Source organism: Rhynchophorus ferrugineus, unplaced genomic scaffold (genome assembly GCF_030347505.1).
Source record: "Rhynchophorus ferrugineus isolate W39M unplaced genomic scaffold, kcgeb_rfMv2 rfM1, whole genome shotgun sequence".
In the NCBI taxonomy this organism is placed as follows: domain Eukaryota; kingdom Metazoa; phylum Arthropoda; class Insecta; order Coleoptera; family Curculionidae; genus Rhynchophorus; species Rhynchophorus ferrugineus.
The window spans coordinates 43,431,610-43,457,916 of record NW_027472580.1 but is presented as its reverse complement, the minus strand read 5'-3'; the positions used below and the strand labels follow the sequence as shown (position 1 = coordinate 43,457,916).

The 26,307-nt window shown below is 34.1% G+C and overlaps 2 protein-coding genes across 4 annotated transcripts in view; one reads left to right on the top strand and one right to left on the bottom strand.

Annotated features, from left to right (window-relative positions):
- Positions 1-3,490: 3,490 nt before the first annotated feature.
- ema (C-type lectin domain containing ema) lies at positions 3,491-16,910 on the bottom strand. 3 transcript variants are annotated; one of them, XM_076419519.1, is made up of 15 exons: positions 16,494-16,910; positions 16,302-16,441; positions 16,096-16,244; positions 15,810-16,039; positions 15,296-15,519; positions 15,070-15,240; positions 14,723-15,007; positions 14,478-14,628; positions 14,234-14,416; positions 14,051-14,177; positions 13,837-13,987; positions 12,841-12,952; positions 11,113-11,314; positions 4,382-4,631; positions 3,491-4,043 (listed from the first exon to the last, which is right to left on the bottom strand). In XM_076419519.1, exons 1-15 carry the CDS (start codon positions 16,703-16,705, stop codon positions 3,664-3,666), a joined length of 2,967 nt encoding a protein of 988 aa, XP_076275634.1. In that variant the 5' UTR covers positions 16,706-16,910; the 3' UTR covers positions 3,491-3,663. The 3 variants fall into 3 exon arrangements, with proteins under 3 accessions (XP_076275634.1, XP_076275633.1, XP_076275635.1); XM_076419518.1 differs by having other exon boundaries at positions 13,840-13,987; positions 16,494-16,903; XM_076419520.1 differs by having other exon boundaries at positions 13,849-13,987; positions 16,494-16,903.
- Positions 16,911-17,855: 945 nt separating this feature from the next.
- LOC143206789 (follistatin-related protein 5) overlaps positions 17,856-26,307 on the top strand; it is a 293,592-nt gene continuing 285,140 nt past the window's right edge. Inside the window, exon 1 of the mRNA XM_076419521.1 lies at positions 17,856-17,997. The gene's annotated coding sequence lies outside the window, so the exon portion shown is untranslated. The remainder of the gene's footprint in view (positions 17,998-26,307) is intronic.

Here is a 26,307-nt window from a genome sequence, read left to right as displayed (position 1 = left end):
ACTAACAATACATTAAAACATAATATAACAGATTTAATACAAAACAAATGTACAAAATTTAATAAACTATAGAATATGGAACATTTTATATCATCTTATATATAACTCCGCCAAATATAGAGTACACTACAATATATATGTTGAAGACTATTGATTTTGAAAAGTTTTTTTAAATCTTTTTTTTTTGCTGAATAATTATTGTAAGTAGATAATTGTACATCATCCATATAAGCTGTGTTATATTTAGATGTTGCAATAAAAAATGTTTCATTTTTGCTTTATGTCTCGTTCAGAATGCTCAAAATAGTTAATCGTTTTGAAATATACAGACATTTGGTGATTTAAGATATTGGACAGACTGCTTGTTAAGTTTTGTGCATAATCTGGGAATTCAATAGAACAGTATTATTTACCAGCGAAGTAAAAAAAGTCTCTGGCTTTGTCAAATTACATCTATCATACTGCCGGGCTTTAATAACTTCAGTGTTCAACTCACATTTCCTAACATATTTGGATCAATATTTTCTTTCTTCTATGCCATAGCTAAAATGGAGCCTTGTTATATGTTACAAATCAGTTACATATAATTAACATTATAAAAGACATACACTGTAAATAACAACTGGAAACCATATCCCTGTTAAGCAATGCTCTTCTACGTTTCGGTTATATAGTTTTTCATTATTTATTACTAAAAGCCATTTCTGACAGAGGTACTACATCTAGGGATGCAACAGTTGAGATGTCTTATGATTTAAACAAATCATTTTAACTAAAAAAGAACCATAAAAACACAGTTAACAAAATAACAATATTTAACAAGTAAGTTCATAAGTTTTTTAAGTTTGCTTTGTCAGCAATGAAAGAGACGCTTTCAACAAAAGCTTTGTCAAAAAAAATTAAACCGAAATTCTTTGTATATAAATCAAATTGTTTCTATAGGAAGCATAGAATTACCAAAATAGTCTCAAATATCCAATACATTTTCGATTATTTTCACCAAGTATAAACATACGTACACTACGCTTTCCTATTTTTTAAAATAGGCTTCTGAAAGCAGAAAGTGTCAAATTTCAGCTTTGCTACTTTTAATTTTAAATTTATACCTCGAGCCATCTGGTGGAAAATTAATAAACTAAAACACTATGTCGCATGCGCCCATTTAAGATACTCTTCTAAATTCTCAATATTTTGTGGTTAAGGAGACCGCAGGTTCTGCTATTGCTGCGACAGTTATAAATTTACTTTTCTGATTGTTTCAAAATTATGATTATTCAAGTACAATGTATCACCGTCAAAGAAGTTCAACAAATAATAATTAGAGAGATTAATTGTAAAAAAGCGCCTGCATATGATCTAACAACCGGAAAAATATTATAGGAACTATCAGAGAAGGAAATTACTAACATTAATATTCAATGCTATACTACGAACTAATTATTTCCTATCACCTGGAAACTATCTCAAATTATAATGATTCTCAAACCAGGGAAAACACCAGATGTCACCTCCTACCGGCCTATAGGTTTATTACCGATAATCTCAACATTTTTGAGGAAATACAGTACAAGCTCAAATGTATAATACAAAAAAGAAAAATCATTCCAAAAGACCAATTTGGGATTCGCGATAAGCATGAAATAAAAAAAGAATAAATGTATAGATTTGTAAACAAAATAAATCTGGAAATCCAAAACGCCAAAATGTATGATTCAATTTCATTCCTAGACATACCTCAGGCCTTTGATGAAGTATGGCATGCGGGATTGTAGGTTAAATTAATGAAACTTCTCCCTCATCCGGATTATGAGCTACTAAAATCTTACCTCACAGAGCACCATTTTACTGTAAAATAAGACGGTGAACATATTAAATTACATGCAATATATTTAGGAGTTCTTCTAGGCAGTGCACTGTAATGTTATCGAAATTTGTTCCAAGCAACAATTTAGTAGATTATCGTAAATGTTGCGCAAATGGAAAGGGTTAATGAATCAATTGTGCTAGACCATCCAGTAACCGATAGAGGTTTTAACATGTAGAGTAATAGTATCATTTCACCACCAGTAGAATACTGACCGGCCAGTATTAGTAGATGGCAGGTAATAAAATACCGCATATATGTTCTGGTATATGTTCTTTTTACATCGATCAAAATCGCCACTTTTAAATTTTCGAAACCACATTTGTTTTTGTGATTTTTGTGATTGGATTGGCCCACTGTAAGTTTCTATGAGCAAATAATGACTTTCAACGGCCTTTTCTTTCTGATTAAATAAGAAAAGTATGCGTGCTACAAACACACGTTTTCAGGCACGAAACTTGACATTTTCAAAGAGGTATAAAACTATGACAATAACACCATTTTACAAAATATAAAATGTATAGTCTTGAAGCTTGATGGCAATCGAATAAAATGACACATTTACGTGACAAATCATAAAATGCATACTTAAGCCCAGCGATATCTTTCAGAAAAAAACGATAATGATTTTCCGCTACACCAGGTAAACATACCGTCTTGATTTTTGAACAATTGCTATTTAATTAAACAAAGCAAAGAAAATTCAGAATAAATTGATTAAATAATTTAACTAAATCAGATTCTAAAAACGAGGCAGTTAAGATTTCATAGGACATTTGTAAACAGACAATTTCGATACCACTACATTCACGCCCCTTTCACCAACTTGGCTGCGATAATGACAGAGACTGAATGTTCGATATGATTATTTTTTTACGCTGCACACTGGGATCGAGTGGTTGTGTCGGTTTGAAAGAGATAATTTAAATATTTTGAAATGTCTACGACCTTGCTTTTTAAAGAAATTTTACATTTTGAATTTAGGTTTTAGGAGATTTTTGAGGATAAACATTTTGCGTTTTTCCATAGATTAAATTTGAAATCTCACTTAATTTATTCTACTTTTGTTTCCATCTTTCATGTAATATTTGAACTTAAAGCTGTTGGCCTTTTTTAAACATTTTATGCTGGCATTATTCCGCTGCAGTTGCACTAAAAAAATGCTACACTTTTAATCACTGTATACAATTTTAGACGAATTTCGTTAGTAGTATTGGTTTTGGAAAGTATTCTGTTTTCGCATATTGTTACTTTCACTCATAAAACTATTTTCATTCCTTAAATGAGAACATGAAAATAGCAAAATTTTCAATTTTTTTGCTATAACAATTAAGAAAAAAAGTCATATATCAGAATATGATAATTAATAGTTGATATAAAATCTTGCGAAATAAATATACATTAATATAGAATAAACATCTTTATTTAAACAATAACATAAATAATAATAATAAATAAATAAAAACGCCCACAAATTACAATATAATCTATTATGGCAGATTAGAGTATAAATTAATTAAATGCCAATATTGCAAAACTTCAGAAAAAAAGTTTATTTATAAAATATTATATAAATAATAAATATAAATTTATTATTAGTTAAATAAGTTAAATGAAACATACAAATTATTCAAAACACCTTTTATTATAAGTAAAAACAAATCCTTCTTGAGCTCACAATTTATTCTCTTAGGTACTTTCGTTATTTCTATAAAAATTCAACAGTAATAAGCTTGCTCGCATTAGTTTCAATATTATTTACATTAGATTTACACTAGACAATTAACACTGTTTATCAACTAAACATTCTGAAGGCCATTTGTGTCTCCTTCTGTTTCATCTCCAATAAATGAAGTCTCTTCGGATATTCCCGTAGCGACCGGGCATTCCTCTTCTTTGGCTTGCAATATCTTGGCATTCGTTGCTACTTCTGGCTCCGACTTGACCGTTTGTGGTCTAGGTAGGATGCCAATTTTTGGAACGATATTTTCAGAATTCGGCACCTTCTTTATAAGCTCCAGCGGTATCTCTTCCGATCGAGGGCGAGGCATTCTCGGTGAGCCTTCCCTTGACTTGGTCCGGCTTGAAGAACCATCTCTAGACCTTGAGTCTTTTTTGCTTGTCGATCCAGCCGATGTAGGGTCTTTTCTCGCTGTAGATAAACGTGTGGGACTATCACCTAAAAATAAAAAATGTATATTATAAGAAACAAAAATAAAAACAAGGCGAATTCATTCGAAACAAGTTCAACATTTCTTTCAGATACATTATATAACTCAAATAAAATTATTTATTAAGACAGATTTATAATTATCCAACCTGACATACAAATGAGGGTTATCATTTGAAAAATATATTGAAAATATTTTGATTCCATCAAAACAAATTGATTTGTTAATCAGGCAAAACTGCTGTATTTCATCGCATTTTTAATTTTTAAAACTTATTACTTAATTAACTTAAGGTTTAAAAATATGGTTTAGGCGTACTTAATTTTGAAATCATTTTTGTACTTACTATCTCTATGTCTCCTGGTGTCATCAGCTTTATGTATGACTCCTGGCGAATGTTCTCTTCTGGGTGCGGCAAAGCCCGGGACCCTACTAGGTCCAAATAAAGGTCTATTTTCTCGAAGAGCTCGTCCAGTTATCCTGGAACTGTACAGACCCTGGCCAGTAAATGCGGGGCTTGGTGGTCCAGATTGACCAGGAATCTCCAAAAGTCGAGCAATATGTTGCATCTTTTTCTGCCTAGCTTTTATTCGACCCTAGATGCATTATAAATATTAAAGGTTATAATTTCACAGCATTAATGGGTTTTCATATTAAGTGCTATGATTTTTTTTGTTATGTTATTCATTGATAATGTGAGGCATCATCATTTAACATATAAACACTTCAGATATACCAATAGAGGAAACAGATATTTACCTTTATAGGCAATTTTGGAAAAATGTTTTGCCACGTCCAATATTTAAAGGTTGCTGCTTTAAAATTACTTGTTTAATCGCTATATTAAGAGCAGCGAAAGCATTTCATTCGATCATTTTGTTTCTATGGTGCGCCAAAAATTTAATAATTACTTTATTCATTTCTTTCAATAAATTATATTTAATTGAAATTATTATATTTTTCAATAAATTAATATATTAATTAATAAATGATTAATATATTGTATAATTATATATATATATATATATATATATATATATATATATATATATATATAATTGGTTTAAGGATATTCAACCAAGATAGTTTGTAAATTTTTTTGGATCCACTAAAGCTCATGAGGTCAGAAATATGAAGTTCCGTGCTAGCTCTCGAAGAGAACGGTCGTGTCCGGTCCGCCGAACCTACCTGCGTTTCCGAGAATTACCCGAAACTTTCTCAAAGACGGTCGATCCGTTATCACGTTTCCACCAGTGCCTACTTCAAAAAAAAAAGCGTCTGTAAGCGCCGAAAAGGCGCATTTACAGACAACGTTTAACGTTTGTAAACGCCGGAAAGCGTTTTAGAAGCGGGGCAATGGCGTCCCACACGCCAGAGCCAGCACCGCCTTCAGAAAGTTGCCGTCTAACAACAGACAAATGTGCCGATGATAGCCCTGACGATGCCCCGATGAGAGGTAATGAACTCATCGAGTACCTAAAAATTGAAAACGCAGAGCTCAAAACTGAGGTCACCCAACTGCGAATACTGCTATCAAAGCAAGGAGAAGAGCTCTCCGCAATGCGGATGATGCTGCAAGACGCCCTTACTAACCCCACCCCGGCGCAGTTAGTACATCAACCTCAAGAGACAACAAATGAAATCACACCTCAACCGCTAGAAAATGAAGATCCGGATGATGGATTCACCGTGGTGGGAAAGAGGAAGAGGGGCCCCATCACCCCACCACAACCAAGTCAGCTGTCGAAGGCCGTCGATAAGGCTAGACATGCAGCTGCAACCAAGCCGGCTGCCAAGCCGTCTACCCAACCCATCCAGCAGAGAGCTAAGGCTAACTCGCAACCATTAACCTCCAGAAATGCCGTCAGATCAGCGTCCACCAAGCCGCTAACTAAGACAGCTACCCAGCCAACGCCCAAACCAGCGGCCGTCAAGACGACCCAGTCAATTCAGGTAAGTAGCCAGGCTATTAATTCACTAAATACATCGCCTCAAGCTACCACAGTTCCAAACACTTCGGGAACTGCCTCACAATCACCAACCGCACTACCTATGCCAACTCTTTCGGCGAACCCAAATCCAACCACTGCTCCAAGAAAGGAAAAAATCCCACCCATTGTTCTTCGTGACACGAAAAAATATTCAGAAATCCTTAGAATTGCGAAAGATAATTCAATAGAAATTACCGCAACTCTAAGCCGAAAGGACGGAACTCGCTTATTTGTACCAACTTCTAACGATTTCCGCAAACTGACCAAGCTTCTTGAAGACCGGAAATACGCATTTCACTCCTTCTGCCCTCCTTCTGAAAGGGCAATACGAGTCATCATCCGCAACATCCCAACGATTGTAACTGTTGACGAAGCCAAAGAACACCTTATTTCGCAAGGTTTCCACCCAAAATCTCTTCAAAGGTGGAAACTTAAATCAGGCGAAGACCTTCCCATAATCCAGGTCGTTGTTCCTAACGAAGAAAGGAACATCATTAATCTCACCAAAATAGGCCTGTCAATCGTGAAAGTCGAACTTCAGCGAGGCAACGGCCAGCCTGTGCAGTGCTACAACTGCCAGCTGTTTAGCCATTCCAGCTCTCGCTGTAGAGCGCCTCCCCGGTGTGTCAAATGCGCCGGACACCATGAAACCCGTTTGTGCACCAAGGTACGCGATGAGCCACCTAAATGCAGCAATTGTGGAGACCCACACACAGCCAATTACACAGGCTGTAGCTGTCGACCTGCTCCCAGGAATCTTAGACCAACCCAATCCAGACAAGCTTCCGGCAACACAAACTCTGCGTGGACCAACCAGGGAGGCAGGAGGTTAGCTCAAAAGCTGGCCTCCTCCAACCAGGCGGCTCCCGCCAATATCCCAGCCCCTGCCCCAATGCAACCTTCTGCACTGTCAGCGGGTCTTCCAACTACCTTCACACTGCAGCAGATGCTCAGCATCCTGCAGTTCATTCAATCCCAACAATTATTTCCCAATGTAGCCGCCTAAGCGGCAACCCCCCCTTTCCCATCTAGCTTTCAGCAGTTGTCTACTCGTCAAAATGGCTGCTTCCAAAGTTCTTAAAATCATGTCGTGGAATGCCAACAGCTTACGCGATAAAAAAGTGGAGCTGGAACTCGTTCTTTCGTCTTCAGACATCGATATAGCACTTATCCAGGAGACTCTCCTAAAACCCTCTCATCGTTTTTCCCTTCTAAACTACACGGTTTACAGGAATGACCGTATCCCAACTCGCGGTGGCGGAACTGCTATACTAGTCAAAAAAGGAATTAAACACAACCTTCTGCCTTCAATTGTATCGTCACCAAACATCGAGTCCACCTCTATCCAGGTGGAAACTCAGGATCGTCCAATCGCGATCACCTCTCTGTACAGGAAATGCTCCACACATGACTCGTCTGCCTTCAAAACGCTCTTTGACGGCCCAACCTCAAAAATAATCGGTGGAGACTTCAACGCTCACCATCCCATGTGGGATTGCGAGCGCGCAAATCGAGCAGGCAACGACATCGCAGCACTGAGTGCAAACTTAGGGCTTGGTCTCGCCCTGCCGGATGAGCCTACCCATCACCCCGCTATTGGACAACGGGGCACTCCACGCATTCTGGATTTTTTCATTCTCCAGAACATCAATCGTCCTTGTGATGTACAAGTTCTCGACGAGTTACATTCGGACCATCGTCCGATTATATTAACTCTCGGGGATTGTTGTGCAATCGAAATTCCTCGCTTTAACGCCAGAAAGAAAACCGACTGGAAGAGATATCAGGAAATTCTCTTGGAATCCGGTCCAATCCCGAAGATTGATCGACCCGACCAACTCGAGCGTGCCGTGTCGAAGCTAACACGAGACATCCAGTCCGCCTATCACAATTCATCATTCGAAGTTCCATCTTATTCAAACTCTCAAAGTGAGCCAGTTCCTGAAGGCATCAAGTCACAGATCCGACTCAAAAATCGTCTCTATCGTAGAGCTCGTGCCACCCTCAACTCGGCAGACAAAAGGGAGGCCAACAGAGTAAAACGAGAAGTGAAGGAATCCATTAAAGCCTGGCGATCCGAGAAATGGAACTCATTTCTAGCGGACCAAAGACTGGATGGCCCCGCAACTTTCTGGCGACTCTCTAAAAGCCTCGTGGGGAAGGTGCAAAACGTCATACCCCCCTTAAAGTCAGCGGAGACAGGAACTTTTGCAGTCACCGACCGCGAAAAGGCCGAGCTCCTCGCTAAAACCTATGAGGCTCAAATGGAACGCCTCCCTCCTGCTACAAATATAAACGCTGCTGACAACGACGAAATCATTAGGAATTCCAACTCCGTTCGTTCGCAAGTGCGTCCGAGTTATCTTTTAAACCATCTAGTCACTCCTAAAATACTCACTCAAATGATCAGCAAGATTCGGAATAAGAAGGCCCCGGGTTTCGATAATATTTCGATAGCCCAACTAAAAAATCTTCCCTACAAGCAGCTCGCCGAACTAAGTAATATCATCAACGCCATTCTGAGGCTGCAACACTTTCCATCCACATGGAAACATGCATTCATCGCAGTTATCCCCAAAAAAGGAGCTGAGTCATCACCTTCTGACTACAGACCTATCAGCCTACTAAGTTCCATTTCCAAGCTGGCTGAAAGAGCAATTCTTTATGCCCTCAATGATTTTACGAAGACAAACAATATCATTCCAGATGAGCAATTCGGGTTCCGCGCTAAACATTCAGCCGTTCATCAGGCCCATCGGCTGGCCGCAAAAATCAACTGTGCTTTTAACCGACGTGAAAGACTTGGAGCGGTCTTCTTGGACCTAACCAAAGCCTTTGACAAGGTTTGGCACGAAGGCTTAGTGGCGAAATGCATCCGATTAGGTCTACCTGATGACCTAACAGCTCTTATCAAATCATTTCTGTCAGGACGATCGTTCCAGGTGAAGATTAAAGATATTCTCTCTAGCCGGAAAACATCGATGCAGGAGTTCCACAAGGCTCCCCACTGGCACCCGCTCTATTTAATATCTTTCTTTCAGATATCCCTAGGAGACCACAAGTTGAAGCTGCTTTTTATGCAGACTACACTGCTTACTTTGCTTCTTCAAGAGTAGCACCGCACATCCGAAGCAGACTCCAAAAACAACTCGATGAGACGGTCCAGTGGTTACATTTCTGGAGGTTGCAGGTCAACCCACAGAAAACCCAGGCCATCTTCTTCCACAAGAAGCGTTTTGCACCGAGCATTTCGCGTCTTAAAATCGAGAACGCAGAAATCCCATGGTCAGAAGAAGTCACCTATCTCGGTCTTGTCTTCGATCGCAAATTTAGGTGAATTCCCACATTCAAAAGTCCCTCCATAAAGGTCAAGGTATTGTTAATTTGCTGTTCCCGCTTATCAACAGAGCCAGCAGGCTTCCTCTATCTATAAAATCTCTCCTGTACAAGATGCTGGTTCGATCAGTCGTCCTATACGGCTCCAGTGTCTATCTAAAATACGTCTCCCCTAGCCAGGTGGAACGTCTCCAAGTGTTTCAAAACAAAATTCTCAGGAGAATTATCAATGCCCCATGGTTCGTCAGGAACAATCAAATTCATAGAGAAACAGACGTCCCCCAAGTTTACGATTTTATATCCGAGGTTTATTCGAGATATTTCTCCACTCTTCGTCTCTCGGACAATAGATGTATTACCGAGCTGGCCGATATTTCAGGCCAATAACTCATTCGGCTCTTCGTAGCCTCATTCTATCACAGCCGACACTACCCCGTCGTGCTCTAACTCCTAATTGTCTCGACCTTCTCCGGCGAGCGATTAACTCATGTACCGCAAGCTGCGTGGTGTGATAACGACGCCACGTCCTTGCCTGGCCCTTGTGCCTCTTAACGGTGTTACCGGTTACGGGCACCCTCCTTACAATAGTAAGAAGTATCAGTTAGGGTCATTGGATCAGCTGATAGGGTGGGGTTTAGTGGGTAGCCCAGAGGCAGCCTCCACATAACCAGTCCAACTCGCTTATTCTTGCGGGTCTTCCCGACCAGGTATCCGTAACAGGATTCCCCTACCCGGTTCCAGGCCAAAAAAAAAAAAAGGTCAGAAGTATGCACCCTTCAGCAACCATGTTTGAAAAATCATTTACAGAACGAACTATGAAGAGGATGAACATGAAGGCGCTTTAGGTAATTTAGATTTTTTACTAACGGGCGATGTATTACCAGGAGTTCAGAAACTGCAACCAGATGTTCCTATATGAACAAACAAAATCGCATGTTGTACTATAATATATATTTCAGGTTATTTGGAAAAACTTTTTAAAAATAATAGTGATTTTTGTTCGAATTTAATTATAATGATTTTATAGAAGCAAAGCAATATCTGATGCCCCAAACTTCAACAAAATTTTTTTAATAGTATTCTTTGAGCTACTATTTTAATATTATCCCGCGATATTGTCACGTAGATAATATAACATTTTTATAACGATAGATAAGGTAAAAAAGTAAATTTAAAACATTTCAATTGTATAGTATATAATGATACTCCAGATGATATATTAAAAATAATAAGACGTATTGATGCCACTAAACGAATGTGGAAAACGGAAAAAACGGAAGAGAAAATGTTGAATTGTATTTGCAACGCACCAAAGTTTTTTTGTATATTGTATATTTAAATATGTATTAATTGGCCAATGAAACATGACGTCAAGGCACGTGCTGCATTTTCGCACCACCAACATTTAACAAAGAACCAATAAAATGTCTTAATTGCTAAATGATTTCCTTAAAGTCTAAACTGACCAATCAAATTACTTGAATGGGAAACTATGATCCTACCAAGAGATTGGACGTAGCAAAACTTTTCTCTAGAGACCCCTACTAAGTTTCTCTCATTACTCTATGAATATAGCAGTAAGTAAAAGTAAATGAACCAGAATTAATATATGTCAAAAGAATTGTAAAAATATACACAATATGTTAACTTGAATGTTTACATATGAAAAAAGTTTTATTTTACTCTAGAAAGTTTAGATTAATTTAATGTCGACTTAACACATTTTACATGAAGAAAACTTGGTAAATACCTTAGTTAATCGTTGTTTAGCAGCCATACATCTGATATTGTCATCGAACAAAAACCTTGCACTTAAAAGAGGAACTCGATTGGTCGTGGCCCCCGAAATTGGTCTATGTATAGTGATATGCAAACAACGGGAATCGTCTTTGTCACCGGTCACTTCGATGTCCTGAAGGAATCCTACTAATTTGGCGACTCCCCACCCTAACCTATATTAAATGTAAATAAATCATTAAAGATGCAAAATAATTCGAAATATAATAATTAGTGAAATAATGAATATAACATAAATTTTAGTCAAACACCCGTCCTACTCATCCTTAGCAACAATATTATACAAAAATATATGTTATTGGAATGTTTCAGTATGTCATTATTCAAACCATCTAGATTTCAATATAAATACGACAAAAAGAAAAGAAACAGAACTATAAACAGAGGGTTTTGATGTAACATTCATTCGTTCAAATGGATATTAATATTTCCCCCCACTTTTTAAAAATTTGTTACTTAAATTTTAGGTAGTTTTTCTGGCCGATACATGACTCTATCCTATTTGTTGCCTCTTCATAAGACTGCAAGTATTACAAAATTAGGTTGTGTGCTACTGATTGAAACAAATGACAGATAGAGAAAGCAACATAGTGGATGTTCCAATCTCTGTTTTTGTCTTCCAATGCCTCGTCGAATGTTGTCGATGGATGGTAGCAAAATTATTTGATAGCATTTTTGATTATATAACAATAATCTACAGTGATCACCCATAAATATTTTATTCACTTTGATGATTCATTTTTGCATTTTTCTTCACTATTCGCATTTAAGTTAGCCATATCATTTGCTTTTAGAAACATTGGATGAGTTTTTGTCCAACAGATCTTTGAGGCTGTAGCACGTTGCTATATGTTTAAACTGTTCTATTATTTCTATTTATATCGACCACTACTGGCAGCTAAAGTCGCCAACAGGGAAACGGCTGAAGCAAAGTTGTAAACCCGTTTACAGTTATAAATTAAGTTATATTAATTAGTCATATCCTAATCACTTGACGTTTCGTTTTTATTATGATTATGTTTGTTGTTGATATTGATTTTATTACTGAACCTATTAATTTATGTATATGGGCGTTACTTTTACTTTAAAATACACCTTCAGAACAACTAGTTCTTCAGCCATCAAAAAACATGTCCATTATAATTTTATTTTGATACGTGTAAATCCTTGAGTGGCAATATAAAATTATTTGGGCATCTCCCTCAAATCTAAATAATGGACATTCATATTAGAGTTATTTATGCTTGGATGATGTTCATAACTGAACTACGTCGTATGTAATCATTAACTTCAAAGTACAGTCAAATTTTTTTAAACAAAACAAGTGTTATGTAAACCTCGCCACTATATATATTGCGTAGTTATCTGAAGGCAGTGTGTTTATGTTGAGACCAAATGGTGTAATGAGTGGGACGTCTAGACAAAGGGTTTGGTTTATGTTACAATCAAGTTTAAACCGTCAGTATTGTTCTGTACTCGCCCTTCAACAGTCTTCCAGTCAGTAAAATAAAAGTATTTGTTGTTTTAAATCCTTCATGTATCATAATTTATGAATGGTATCGAATATTTTTATATGTATATGTATATATGGTTTCCTTGGCAACTTGCCAGATCATTGCCATATCTAAATTAACATAGAACACATTTTATCCAATGTCATATTTTTTTAGAAAATGTTTACCTTTTACTGTCGGGTTCAACTAATATTAACTGCAAGATGTCAATAACGAGAAAGCGCCGCATCTTTGTACCATCCTTATAAAGAACTGTACAGGCAATTAGATCGGAATTATCTGAAACGAAAAATTTTGTTTTATGAGCGGTTTGTTTTGTGTTAAATACCACTGAACAAAACAATCGCTAGCAGATAAAAAGCAAGCCACTATAACGCCAAATGATACATTCAATCATACACACAATATAACATTTATTTATAAACCGGGTCTTAATTTTAATGGAATATTTCTTTTAATTATGAATATTTGTACATTATTATTTGTCAAAGTATCCTGTGTCTATAGTACAGTTGCAGTCTCTTTTCAAAAACATCAAAACAATTAAATAACAGCGATTAATTAGTTTTTGGCAGACCTTATAAAAAAATAAGATCAAGGTAAAACAGCCAGGAAATACTGTTTTGTGGGCACTAGTCAAGTTATTCCTAATAAGGAATTTAATACAATAACGGAGCTTTGACATGAATGTAGTCCCAGATATCGCTGGTAGAAATCCCTTAAAATTAATTCACAGTTATATACAAGTCATCACTATATTTACATATATTTGTAAGTAAGTATGTTCATATATACAGTAACATATAAACAATCATATATAATTTTAATGAACTGAATAAGTCCATATGGATAATGACAGAAAAATATATTATTATATTTTAGACTAGTTTAATACGAGAGGAAATTTATAATAATAGAATGACAATAAATGAAATGTGTTAATAAATGTACACACTAAACTTAAATTCTTGTTTCCCATTTAATAAAAGAAAACAAAAAGCTACCACTAATACCAGCTAATAAGCAAATAAACAATAACAAACATCTAATTGATGAACTTTCAGTCAAATAATACGGTTAAAGATTTTTTAAGTTATTTGATCTGTTTGGAATTGTTTCATAAAAGGCTAACGATTGCTTAATTCGAGTGGCTGGAGACACACAACGAGATATACTCAGATCCAGAGCTTGGTCGATCTGCACACAACTTTGCGGGTTGGTCAGGGGTAGTTGGGTTTCGACATCGCCGCTAAGAGTCAATAACGTAGCGCGCATCAAAAAGAAAAGGCGGATTGCTCTCCTAGCTTTCTCGCTCTGGAAAGGACAAGTTTTCTTTGTTTATTATATAAGTTATGTTAACGGAGAGGATGTACTTACTTCACCGCAAGGCAGTCGTTTTATAAAATCGATTCCGGTCATTGGCGTACCAGTGGGAGGTAGTAGTATCGCACTATCCATGCACAACCATTCAACATTTAAAGATCCCTTTGACATATCACAGTATCTACAAGTTGTAACCCCTGTTATAACATTTAATTGCTGCATAATGCTGTTACTTACTCATGTTCAAACATGTCTAAAAATATTTCTTCACTTTTATAAAAGTTTCTAAGCAAAGCCATGCTTTGAGATTTGGCCGTTTCCAGAGAATGTTGGTGTACATCATTTAGAATGTTTTTACCGTCACATATCACAAGTCCCAGAAGTAATTTTAGTGATAGCTCTAGAGTAACTAGACGAACTCTATATTAATTGTTCAATTAATTAATATAATTGTAATAAATATAACGAGTAAAGTAATTACCTGCAAGTTGGCTGGCAAGCTAAAGAAACTATATATAACAGTTTGTCTACTAAAAATGTATTATAAGTGTATTTTACATCTTTATTTGGTGATTTGGAGGAGAAAGACTTTTTCGGTTTTAAAACTTGTTCGATTATATCTGATGACACACCTATGAATAAAGAATTAAACTCATTAGCATGCTTTACTTAGATATAGGTCACTAAAATGCTTGATTGAGTTTTACCAAGTTTTAATATTCCTACCTCGGTTATTTGCCATCGCATACAATAAGCTTAAAGCAAAAAGTGCGGCATAGTCGTTTTCTGAACAATCTAATGCGCTGTAAACAGTTTCTAGAAAAGGTTTCTCGCCTCCAATCTGATCCACAGGACCTTTAGCCATTTTTTCCTTTTCTTCATCGGTGATGTTCTTAGGTTCTTCAATTAAATTTTCTTTAGAACTCGTGCTTAAAGCACTGGCTTTTTCGCTTAAATTATCTTCTAATTCTCTCTTTTCATTCTCATAATGTTCTAAAAGTTTAGTGACTCCTACCAAAAGGAAATAACAGTTCATATAACAACTTTTACATTTTTGAAGAATATTTATATACCTTTTTCAAAAATTGTTCTATCTGTCTTTAAAATAATCCAAGCTAGAGTGTGTACTAAAGGTCTATGAGAAATAATTAAAAAAACTTGTGACAGTAAAAATAGTGCAACTACACATGATACTTTTCCAGCAGAAGGATCCTGTATTCTAGGTGAATCGCAACTTGATAAACCTGGAAGTTGAGAATTATTAGTAATGTTGTAAATAAATAATGTTGAGTAGCTTACTTAATATTTTGGCCATTGCTTGATTAATTCCATCAGGTACTGAAGATTTTCGACGCCGTGAAGCAAGAGAATAAATGTATAAAGGTATCAGTAGTTTATTGAGGAGATGGTTAGTTAATACCTGGTTCAGGTCTGTTATATTTAGACAAAGAATATCATTTAAATAATGCAAATGATCTAGATGTTCGGCTACCAGATCAGACAATCTATTTTGCGATTGATGACTGGAAATAAAATACAATTTATATAAAATAATACCAATACTAATTAGTTATTAGTCAATGATGCAATTTGTAAATATTTTAATTCAAAAAAATCTCGTGTTATGAGTTAGAAAAATGAAGATATGCCTCAAAATTACTTTTATTATCATTTAATTGTAAGCCAGTTTTAAACTGGCCTATTTCTATTTTTTTTTTACAAAATATTGAATTAAAAATATGAAAAATATTTCATGCACAATATTTCACTAATTTTACATAATTCATAAATGTTTTGATATTGTTGTACTTACTCAGCATCATTTCGAACACATATATCGAGCTCTTGTATATGTTTGCCAATAAACCAAACTATATTAGAAAAGTACGGAGCAGCAGTTCTATCTCTAATAAATGCCAGCATGCTAGTATCCTCTACTTTATAGACATTAAGAGTTAATGTCCGCACAGCTATGCGCACCATTGATTCAGGATGATTAAAAAACTTTATTGCTTCAGTGTATAAAGGAAAATCATTTGTGTGCTTCAATACAAATATGATTATAATTATTTGAATAACATATATATTTAGTCATTTACCTCATTGTAAAAGAAATGAATAGTATGAGCATTTAACTTAAGACTGAGTGTTTTTAGAAATGAAATATAGTAGGCCATTACTTCTTCATCAGAAAAATCAAATTTATGAACAATTATTGAATTTACATGATTATTCGATAATAGGTAATCTAAAAACAATATAGAATTATTTATACTTATTAATGATGGTATTAATAAACACATACATAGAGATGTTTCATTTCTAATGTTTTCAAATAGTATATTTAGTGTTTGTAACAACTGAACACAGACATAATTTGAGCCACCACTTCTTTGTCTCATAATCCTCAAAAAAAATGAAAGCATGTTTTTCTCAAGAAAGAAACTAAAAATAATTACATTTAAAGTATATTTTAATTTCATGTAAGCTTACTTACTCAAAAACAGAAGAATCATTTTGGTCACCCCAAATCAATATTTCTGCAATCGACCTTAAGGTTTCAACTAAGAGACTCCTATTATGTTCCGATACAGTTTGGTTTCGAGATAAAACATTGTATAAATATTTTAAGTGTTCTAAGGAATGTGGATTTTTTGGGCGACCCCATCCTCCTCCAAACCAGCTTCGACTCCGAAACATTTCTTGCATTTAATGCTAAAATACGTACGGCAAACTAGTTTTTATTAAATTCCTGCTAAAATTTATTGACATCTCAGCCTGTTATTTTGATATGAGCTTTGTTTTTTCTACAATAACAAATAAACAACTTGTTCTTTATATTTATGTTCTTTAATATGATTATTGGTTCATGTTTGCTGAAAACTGTCAAGCGATGGTTTGACAGTGACGTTCTATCAAACATATGATTTTGTTTGGTTACTTTTATTTTGATCTGATTGTTGCCAACCTAGCAAATTATAAATATAGTTTGAGTAGTAAAGTTAAAACTTTATGGTATATATAATGATGTTTTTAAAAAAATATTGCTGATTATTAAATAATTTAATGATTATTGTATCATATTATAAATAAATGTAGGTTTGATGATGTATTGCAAATAATGATTTCATTAAATAGTTGTTATATTCATGTTTCTGCGTTCAATTAATTTTTTAATATCTTTGAAATATTTTTTCTTCTTACTTTTTGCGTGTAATTAATCAAATTTCAAAATATAACAGTGCAATGATAGTGACTTTTATTAATTTATTACTTTATTAAATTAATAGTAATTTTGTTATAAAATAAAACACACAAATATATTTGTTATTACCGATAAAATTATATATATTATTTGTATATTGATGTGCTCAGTGAGACAAACTAAGTTTTATAATAAAGCACTCAATTGTAATTTATGAAATAGAATTGTAAGATCCGAGTATTAGCGCGATAGCGCCATCAAATTAATGGGTTGATAAATTTGCAACATTAGTTTGTTGACATCGCTGTTTTATTTTTTAAATATTGTTGCTACACTGAACATTTATATTGAGTGTATGTTAATATAATTAAAAAATAATGTAATTAATTTATATATAATTAATATAGAATATATACATAATATGTAATAGAAATGTAATGGAATATCGTATCATAATATTACCCAATAATATATAATATAATAAAATAATGTGACAATGTGATAAATTAGTATAATCCTATAGCGATTACTTTTCTGTGTAAATTATACTTTTTCCCAGAATTGGCAGCAACGTAGGTTCTGCCCCCTGACGTAACAGGGGTGGGAAAATACGGCCACGTTGTTTTGCAAACGTCGAAGTCTGCTAGGGTAGTCGCCATCGGTCGATTGTATTGTAGGCAGAGTTTGTTTTGGTTGTTGAAAAATCGTGTTTTTTTTGTGTGATAGTCTATACATACTGAGAACGTTATTTATTTGTGACATTGTGATCAGCAGCACTTCGACTGCAGATTTTAAGGTAAAATTGTAGAATCATTTTAAGGTAGAATAACGACGTCATCCTAAGAAAAACAACGGTGTCTCATTCTTAGATGAATTATGATTTTATATTTAGAATAAAAATGGCCATGTATCTAGCATTTTATTTTGTTAACGAATATTTAAATAAAATGTAGAATTTATTTCTATATAATTTGAATAAATTATATAAAATTTAGGTTAGTCATTCAATGTTATTTTTGCTCCCTTAGTAATATAAATGATTTATGTTGTAACATATTTTTGCTATTATTTTATCTTATGTGACTGACATTAGTCTACAATAATGCCACTGAATAAGTTAAAGGGAATTAAATATATTATCTGTTACTTTTGATTTCAAGAGCTGAACTGTTTCGGTGTTGTTGATTACTCTTGATTTATTGTGTTTACTCCTTGACGATACAATAAATGATTTTAGAATACTATCTATGAAAATACCACCGAATAAAATTAATAGATATGAATAAAGTATTATTTGAGATGCGGTTGAAATCTGATTGATTATTATTTATATTTTATTACCGGTTATTTTAAAAATATATTTAGATATATTTGTGATAGAAATCAACGGGTAGTAAAATAATATAAATTGATCATTTAGAGTATATCTATGTTCGTGGTGTCAAGTTTAATTTCTTATTTTCAATATTCATTATTTTTTGTAAAAGTATATATTGTTATTTTTTAAATTGGTTTTAAATTGGTGTTTAATTAAACATTTTGATGTTCAAATTTTGAACAGAAGTATAAGAGGTATGTTCACAATTTAAATTAAAAAAAAACTTAAATATCTCTTGATAAGGATAATTCAACGGGAGCGATTCCATTAGGATGGTAAATAAAGAAACAGAACTTCCTGAAGAATAAATTAAGAAGGTAGGAAAAAGTTTAGATTGAAGGGAAACTTTTTTTACCGTGGCAAAGCGCGGCGGACGACTTGATTATGTCATCGTTGAAATTGAGGTTCGTCTTCTGTTTTTTTTAACTGATAGGTGAAACTTTCGGACATTTTGCCTTTGTTTAGTAAATGAGAGGGTCGGCTTTTTGTATGCCGTCCAAGACAGGTAAGCTAATTGATATTCGGGCTTGATAGATAGGTTTTTAAGCAGTTTATTTTCTTATGGACTTTACTGGAACTTTTTTTATGCTTTTTCGTCGTTGTTGGCCAGGGAGAGGCTGATAAAATTGTGATGTATGTATCTTTCATTTATAATATTTATGAAAACATGATTCATGATCATCGATATTATATTTTCTCCATCATTAAATTCTGTTCGTTGATTTTATAAGTCTTTCTGAATGTTTAATAATATACACATATTTTGAGAACAGGGTTTTGAACTGGTCAACTTATATACCGCACCAATATGACATTTTGAAAAGCAGTCACAAATAGCACATTTAGCACATACTAACTGGCATTTTTATATACGTTTTACTGTTCATCTGTTCATTAAGATTTTAGATTAAGGAAATATATTTCTCTAAACTTGGAAAATATTGCAGAAATATTCTTCATCGATTTAGTTACTTCATAATATACTCCATACTGAATTACTTTAAATGGTCAAATTTCAGTAGAAATGAGTTTTGCAGGAGATTTCTATTGCAGTTTGATTCTGAGTATAATAAATAAGCGTTTTTGTATCATAAGGTCGTAAAGTATGATGAGTTAATTCATATCAGAATCAAAACAACAGTTAACTGTCGCGTGGATAAAAAAGATGAAAGTTGTTCAAAGCAATCAAAAGACAGGATACTCTACCAGAATCCTCAGTGTGTATTACTTTATTCATCTCTCACATTATTTGTTTTCGTGTCTAATTAGTTACTTCGAACAGGAACGACATAATATATGAATACCACATATTAAATTATATTTGATAACATTATTTTTGTTTTATTATTTTATTTAGGCTGGAATTTTGTTATGTGTCAATTATTTTTTGTAAAGTCAAAATGAATTTTTTTTGTAAAGTCAAAATGAATTAAAGCTCAAAGCTGATATGGCAACATTGCGATGTTTTGACATCATCAATTTAGATGACGTGAATTTATTGTTTTATTCAACTGGTTATAGTTTGGTACGTATAGATATTTTTTAAAATATTACTTTTAGTGGTTCAACAATCTGTCCAGTGGGCAATAAGCACTTCTAATGATTATAATTGTAGGAATGTTCGTCTGGTCGGTCGGTCGGAATGTGTGGCTGTCGATGCGATTGTTTGTCCGAACACACTACTATTTTGTGGAATTTTGTGTTTGAGGGTACCTATAAGTGTAGTGCCTTACGTGTCCCGGTTCGTGATGGAGGAATGGGTTACATTCCTCGTGCTATCCTTAAATGCATCTGCCAAGCACCTGTCGAGTGGCTTATGTTAAGCTGGTTTACCTGTTAGGCACTTCGATCACGTCGGAGTCACCAATTGTAGGAATGTTCGTCTGGTCGGTCGGAATGTGTGGCTGTCGATGCGATTGTTTGCCCGAAAACTCACTACTATTTTGTGGAAGGAATTCGCACGAGAACACTGGTTGAATAAAAACTTGTTTATTGCGATATTTAATGATAGATGTGGTCGATGAGAGAATGAACTATTTATGTCCTATAACCAGATCGTATGGCGTTAACGTGTTTCACTATCACGTCGTATATTTAGCTGATTAGGCGACATATTGGGGTTCACTAACTCTCTAGGATTCTGGAATTATAAGCATCGACAGTGTTACGTAATACTTTGTTTTGGAACCTTTGTATGGTTGCTATATTAGACTTGCTAGCAGTACCCCATAGTTAGATCCATGATCCATCATGCCGGTAGGCTAAATAGGCTTAAGTATTGATTTGTATAGTTGATAAACCAATAGAATCGATATAGTTTAAGTTCAAGTTGTTTTTGTTTAGCAACTATGTGCGACTTTGGCAATTTAAGGATTATTGCTATTCATTAGTGGGCATGTTCTTCAACGGAGAATGAATGTTACATAAGTAGATTCTCTTTCATTTGCTTTAGTACGCCATGTCTTCAGCCACAGTTGTATTATATCAAGGTGTGTTTGATTCTTTGATGCTGCTATTGGATCTTTGTGAGATACTAAGATGGTTGTGTCTTCTGCACATGTTGCTACAGTAGTGATTTTTGTGGTTTGTAGTTCGGTTGTATGTAGGAGGATACTATATGTATCGGCACTACTACACTGCCTTACGGGATTCTTGGATTTATTGGATATAATTCAATGAGTTTATCGTCTTGTTTTATAGTGAAATGTTTATCTGTGATACAAGATTTTATAACTTAATTAATGCGGATTAGGGAGGAGTTTCTTTAATTTAACCTGCAACCCTGTGTGCCATAGTTTATCAAAAGCCTGAGATATGCCTAGTAATGCAGCCGAACAATATCTTTTGGTATTTAAGTCCATATTTATTTTGTTTAAAAGTCTATGTATTTGTTCTATAGTTCCGTGCTTATTACGAAACCCAAACTGATGTTTTAGAATAATCTTCCTGTTTTCTATTATCAAGTTTCTTTATGTATAATTTCTTGAATAATTTCGATATTATCGGTAGTTGACTTATAGGGCTTTCGCAGTCACTTTAAACTACAAAATTGTAAATGAAATTAAAGCCAATAGTTTGAGATGAAATTATATAATTTTATCACATAACTGTTACAGGACTTCTTAACTTTAAACCAAAGAATCTGGATCCAACAAGACGATGCAACATGACAGGTTTCTACCTCTTCAGTCTGAATTTGTCTTCTGAGTGAACTTTCTTCCATTGGGATATTTATGCGGATATTATTTATGGAATCATTATTTATTCCGAGTCTATTAAATAACTCAAATTATATAACACTGAAAACAATTTTCGAGAGCTTTGGGAAATACATACTTACTTTTCTGCTTGATTATTGATGCAAGTAGGGCAGAGCAAGGCACTTGATGACGATTTTGTTCAAATCAGCGTAGGGTCGGTTCAAATAAAAACATTGAAAAGAGCTATTCTTAAATCAGTTGTTTTTTTTTATTTGACTGCATATTAAGACCAAGACACTTTAGGAAATCCGTTGTTTACTACATTAAATTTACTTTATTATGTAAAAAGGCATATGGCTAACTAGACCCCACAGGCGGGGTCTATTAAACTGATGATATAATTTGATGTAATAAAAAAATCTTATTCAGTGGTGATTGAAAGTTGATGTTTTAGGTCACAGTTACTTATCATAATTGATGTAATATTTATTAAGAGTTTTTAAGTACTGGATTTACGTAGGGATTTTAATATATAGTTTATTCAAAGTTATTTTGTACATACGTCAACTAAATTTGTGACGTCAAAACGTCGCAATGTTGCCGCATCAACTCTGAATTTTAGTTCAGTTGGGCTTTGATATACAACAAATTTCTAATCTAAATAAAATAATTGTAGGTTTATAGGTTACAGTTATAACCTCTTATAACTATTGCTTTCAAGAATTTTGCATACGTCTGACAACTTGACGCCTTTGACAGGCTTATTCGTTTACCTGCTCGAACTAATCAGACAACGTTGTGTCTCTTTTCAACTAGAATATAATAAGAATAAAAATATTCTCTGATTCTGAAACGAATTTACAAATTGCGGCATACATTACAATACATTAAATATCTTAATGACGTATGTACAAAAAACTTATACTGAATAGACTATATAATACAATTTGAAATGGTTTTTGGTTCCCTCTGTACGTCATAACAATCTTCTTATTTTATTTAATAATCGTATTGCTTTCCAAATATCAATCATTAAATGGATAAAAATCAATTTAACCGTTGAACAAATTGAGTATTTTATTCCTAATTAAGCGAAAGGTCGGCAACAAAATCCAAAATGGGCGTCATTAAATGAATCCGGAAGGAAAAGTGGGTCAATTAGGGATCTCGACCTTCATGTCGTTGCCAGCTGAATATGGAGCCATTAGGTGTTATTTTTTATGTACATAAAGCGTGATTTCGTGGAAATAATAGCGCTGATGCATGAATAAGTAGTTCTTGCATTGTTTGTACAAAATTAACTTAATTAATAGAAATATTTTTCAGTAAGTGCGAGTCGATTTTGAAATGTAGTCAAATCAGTTCTGAAAAATCTGATTTAATACCTGAATTCCCCTAATGTATTTGCCATATCATCTGTAAAATGTTAATATTCATTCTCTTCTCACACATTCCAATTAAATGCTCATGTATATTCTGAATAATAACACACATATCTATGACTACGAATCATATTTTAGCCAGATTGCCACTGTGTGGTGTAGCTGCAATATGCTAAACATATTTCCAATAAAACCACAGCAATTTAATACTTAATGGTACCAATACTTAGTACTCTCTAAGCTATTTTACTGACAAAACGGGTCCCCATTATCTCAGTCCTCTTCGAACTAATTAATTAGACTCAATCTGTTTCTGATTATAATTGTTTATTGGCTTCGGCATTTTCTATCAGAGTAATCACAAATATTAAGCAATGATTTGAAATTTATCAAAAAAAAAAAACCAACGCGCAAATACGTTTTTTTTCTGTAAGCTCTCATTATCATCACTAATGAATGGAGAATTTTGCAGACATTTGACAATCGAATTTTATAGGCTGATTCGGTTACATTTTCGGGCGCATTAGACATCATTGTATCTCTTTTTAAATAGAATAATTTTTTTCAAAATAATAAACCACTTTGTTGTCCATCTACTAGACTGTTATTGTATTTTTAATGAGAGTGCTTCAATCTGTAGGCACAGCTCTTATCCCTCTAACCTCTTACTGAGACTGGGGATGTCGCATCTCTTGAGCTTCACATGCTGTTGTCCTACTCCACTCTGCGCCACTGTCAACTAGTTTGTATGTTGTGCAAACCTTCTCTGATACTGATCGAGATCCAGAAGGAAGACGAGTGGACTTGGTTTGGTTTGCCTTTATTCTCCATTGGTTAAACCATTTCTTGATTGTTCAGATGTTACTGGCATGAACCACTTATTGCCAGCGTAGGTCTCGTAAATCGCAAATCGTAGGTCAGTGTAAATCAGGTACAACACTAGTGCCTGTGGGACACTCGAGTTTCCTTCGTGCATAGCAGAATATTCGTCATTATACTTGATTATGAAGTTCCTTCGGGTAAACTAAATGAGAAGGGAAAATACGATCTGATATTAGAAGGAATTTACAAACTGCAATACGTAATACATTCTCATAGGGACCGTTGTGCATGGATCTAATTTTCATTGACTGTGGCTTATACCCGGGTTATGTTAATTTTCTTATTTATGATGCTTATTTATTCCAAAAGCTGTTGCTTGCTGGCGACAGGATGGCAATATACTAACGAAACATCAGTTCAGAATATGCACCAAACAGTAATTTTCAGATACTGGTAAAGCTTGTGAGGATTGCCATCATTCCATATATGGCAGTTATGCTTGTTCATGTAACCATTCACAAAAAAACGGGTTTTAATCACAATTGGATTCCTAACAAATTTCTATAATATCATGTGTCCCTAAGTTTACAGTTCTGATGGTTTCCACGATTGTATTAAAATAAATAATTTCTTTCTCTACAGTTCTGAAGGTCAAATATTCATTACTAATTAGGGTTTACTAGACTATTACTAGGGACTAGACTATTACTTAACATAACATTAACCGGCTCTGAATCGCATTCCTCGGCCAATTAGATATTAGAGACCATCCCAGAAGACATCCGGTCTTACTCAGCCTGGTTACTGGCGTGACTGCTGATTGTTATCCTTGTCAGATTTTACGTTATTAGAAAATCACAATTAGAAACTATTAGAAACGTACATTGATGGTTATAAATATCCCGGCGACATTCCAACCTGCAACTATTCAGTAGGAATTCCGTCCTTTTGTCTTAATCCCTGCGGCTATCAAATTGGTAGCTGCAACAATTAATTAGTATTGTGGTATTTTCAAAATATGCACTCTTAATTTGTTGTTGAAGAGAGTAGATTAGACAAGTTAGGCGTCCCATTATTGTTGCCATATTGTCTTAACATTGCTTAATATTTCGCCAGTTAGTTTGGTCAGTATTATAACCTTTATAATATAGATATATATTTCATATCCTTATAATCCTTATAACCTAATAACATTCCGAACCCTGAGAAAATAGCCGGGGACTATCTGAGAATTGTCTGAACTCTAATTAGGAGTCATTGTTTTCTATTTGAATTTACCTGGAGGAGTGTATATGTTATAATATATAGAAGGAATAATTAGATGAGATAATGTTTTGTTCTGTAGGATCCATGGTTCTATACGTTCTTTATGAACAGAGAAAAGTAGACCCACTTTCTTTAGATTGTCAATGTATATTTATGTTATATTTGTGTTATGTAAAGACCTGGTCGGTAGTAGAGAATGGTGGGCTGAAAATGCTTTTACAATGTACTGTAGGGGTTTATATTGGTAGTAGGCTAAGGTAGTAGATAAAATAGAGCCAGTACATAGCTTGTCTTTTATTTGCGGACACCTGCTGACCCAACTGATTACCACCAATCACCAACTGATATTGCGTCAACTATTTTGATTTTAAGGTATCTATTTTACAGAAAATAACAAATGCAGTTGACTAATTTTTATCTAACCTTTTCTGGATCATATCATATCAACTTTGAATATTAAATATTTAAGTTGAAATATTAAGCTTAGAATCGAGTTAATAATGAAAAATGATTGGCTGTTTCTATTTTGTTTCATAGATTTTGTTCCTATTTAATATTTTCCATAGTTTCATCATTCTTGAGAACTACGTAGATACATAGATTTTTTCAATTTTATTATTAAGTTTGATATTAAATAAGGTTTCGATTTCAGTCCATATCAAGTCAGTAAGTTTTTATTTTTCTCTGTTATCTTGTTTACCATAGTGGCCATTAAAATAATTATTTACCTATAAGTAGATTTTTTATTGGTTTGTTCTATCAAATTTATTTTACCATACTAATTCAGGTAGTTTTTGCTAGAGTTTAGTTTTGTTATTGACTCTTTTTTCTAGAAAAAACATTGCATTGAAAATATTGTCCAATTCAGCAGAATTTTATGCTGTTGAAAACAAAAAGTGGATTTATATTGTTCTTTATACGTCGACGATAAATTGTACTGTTTATAAAATAGAAATTCGCATAAATCACTGGATGGTATCGAGTTATTTTCATCCCTTTGGTTTCGGCTGCTTTGTTTTGGCCAAAAGGGCATCCAAAAATTGATGATTAATTGTTCC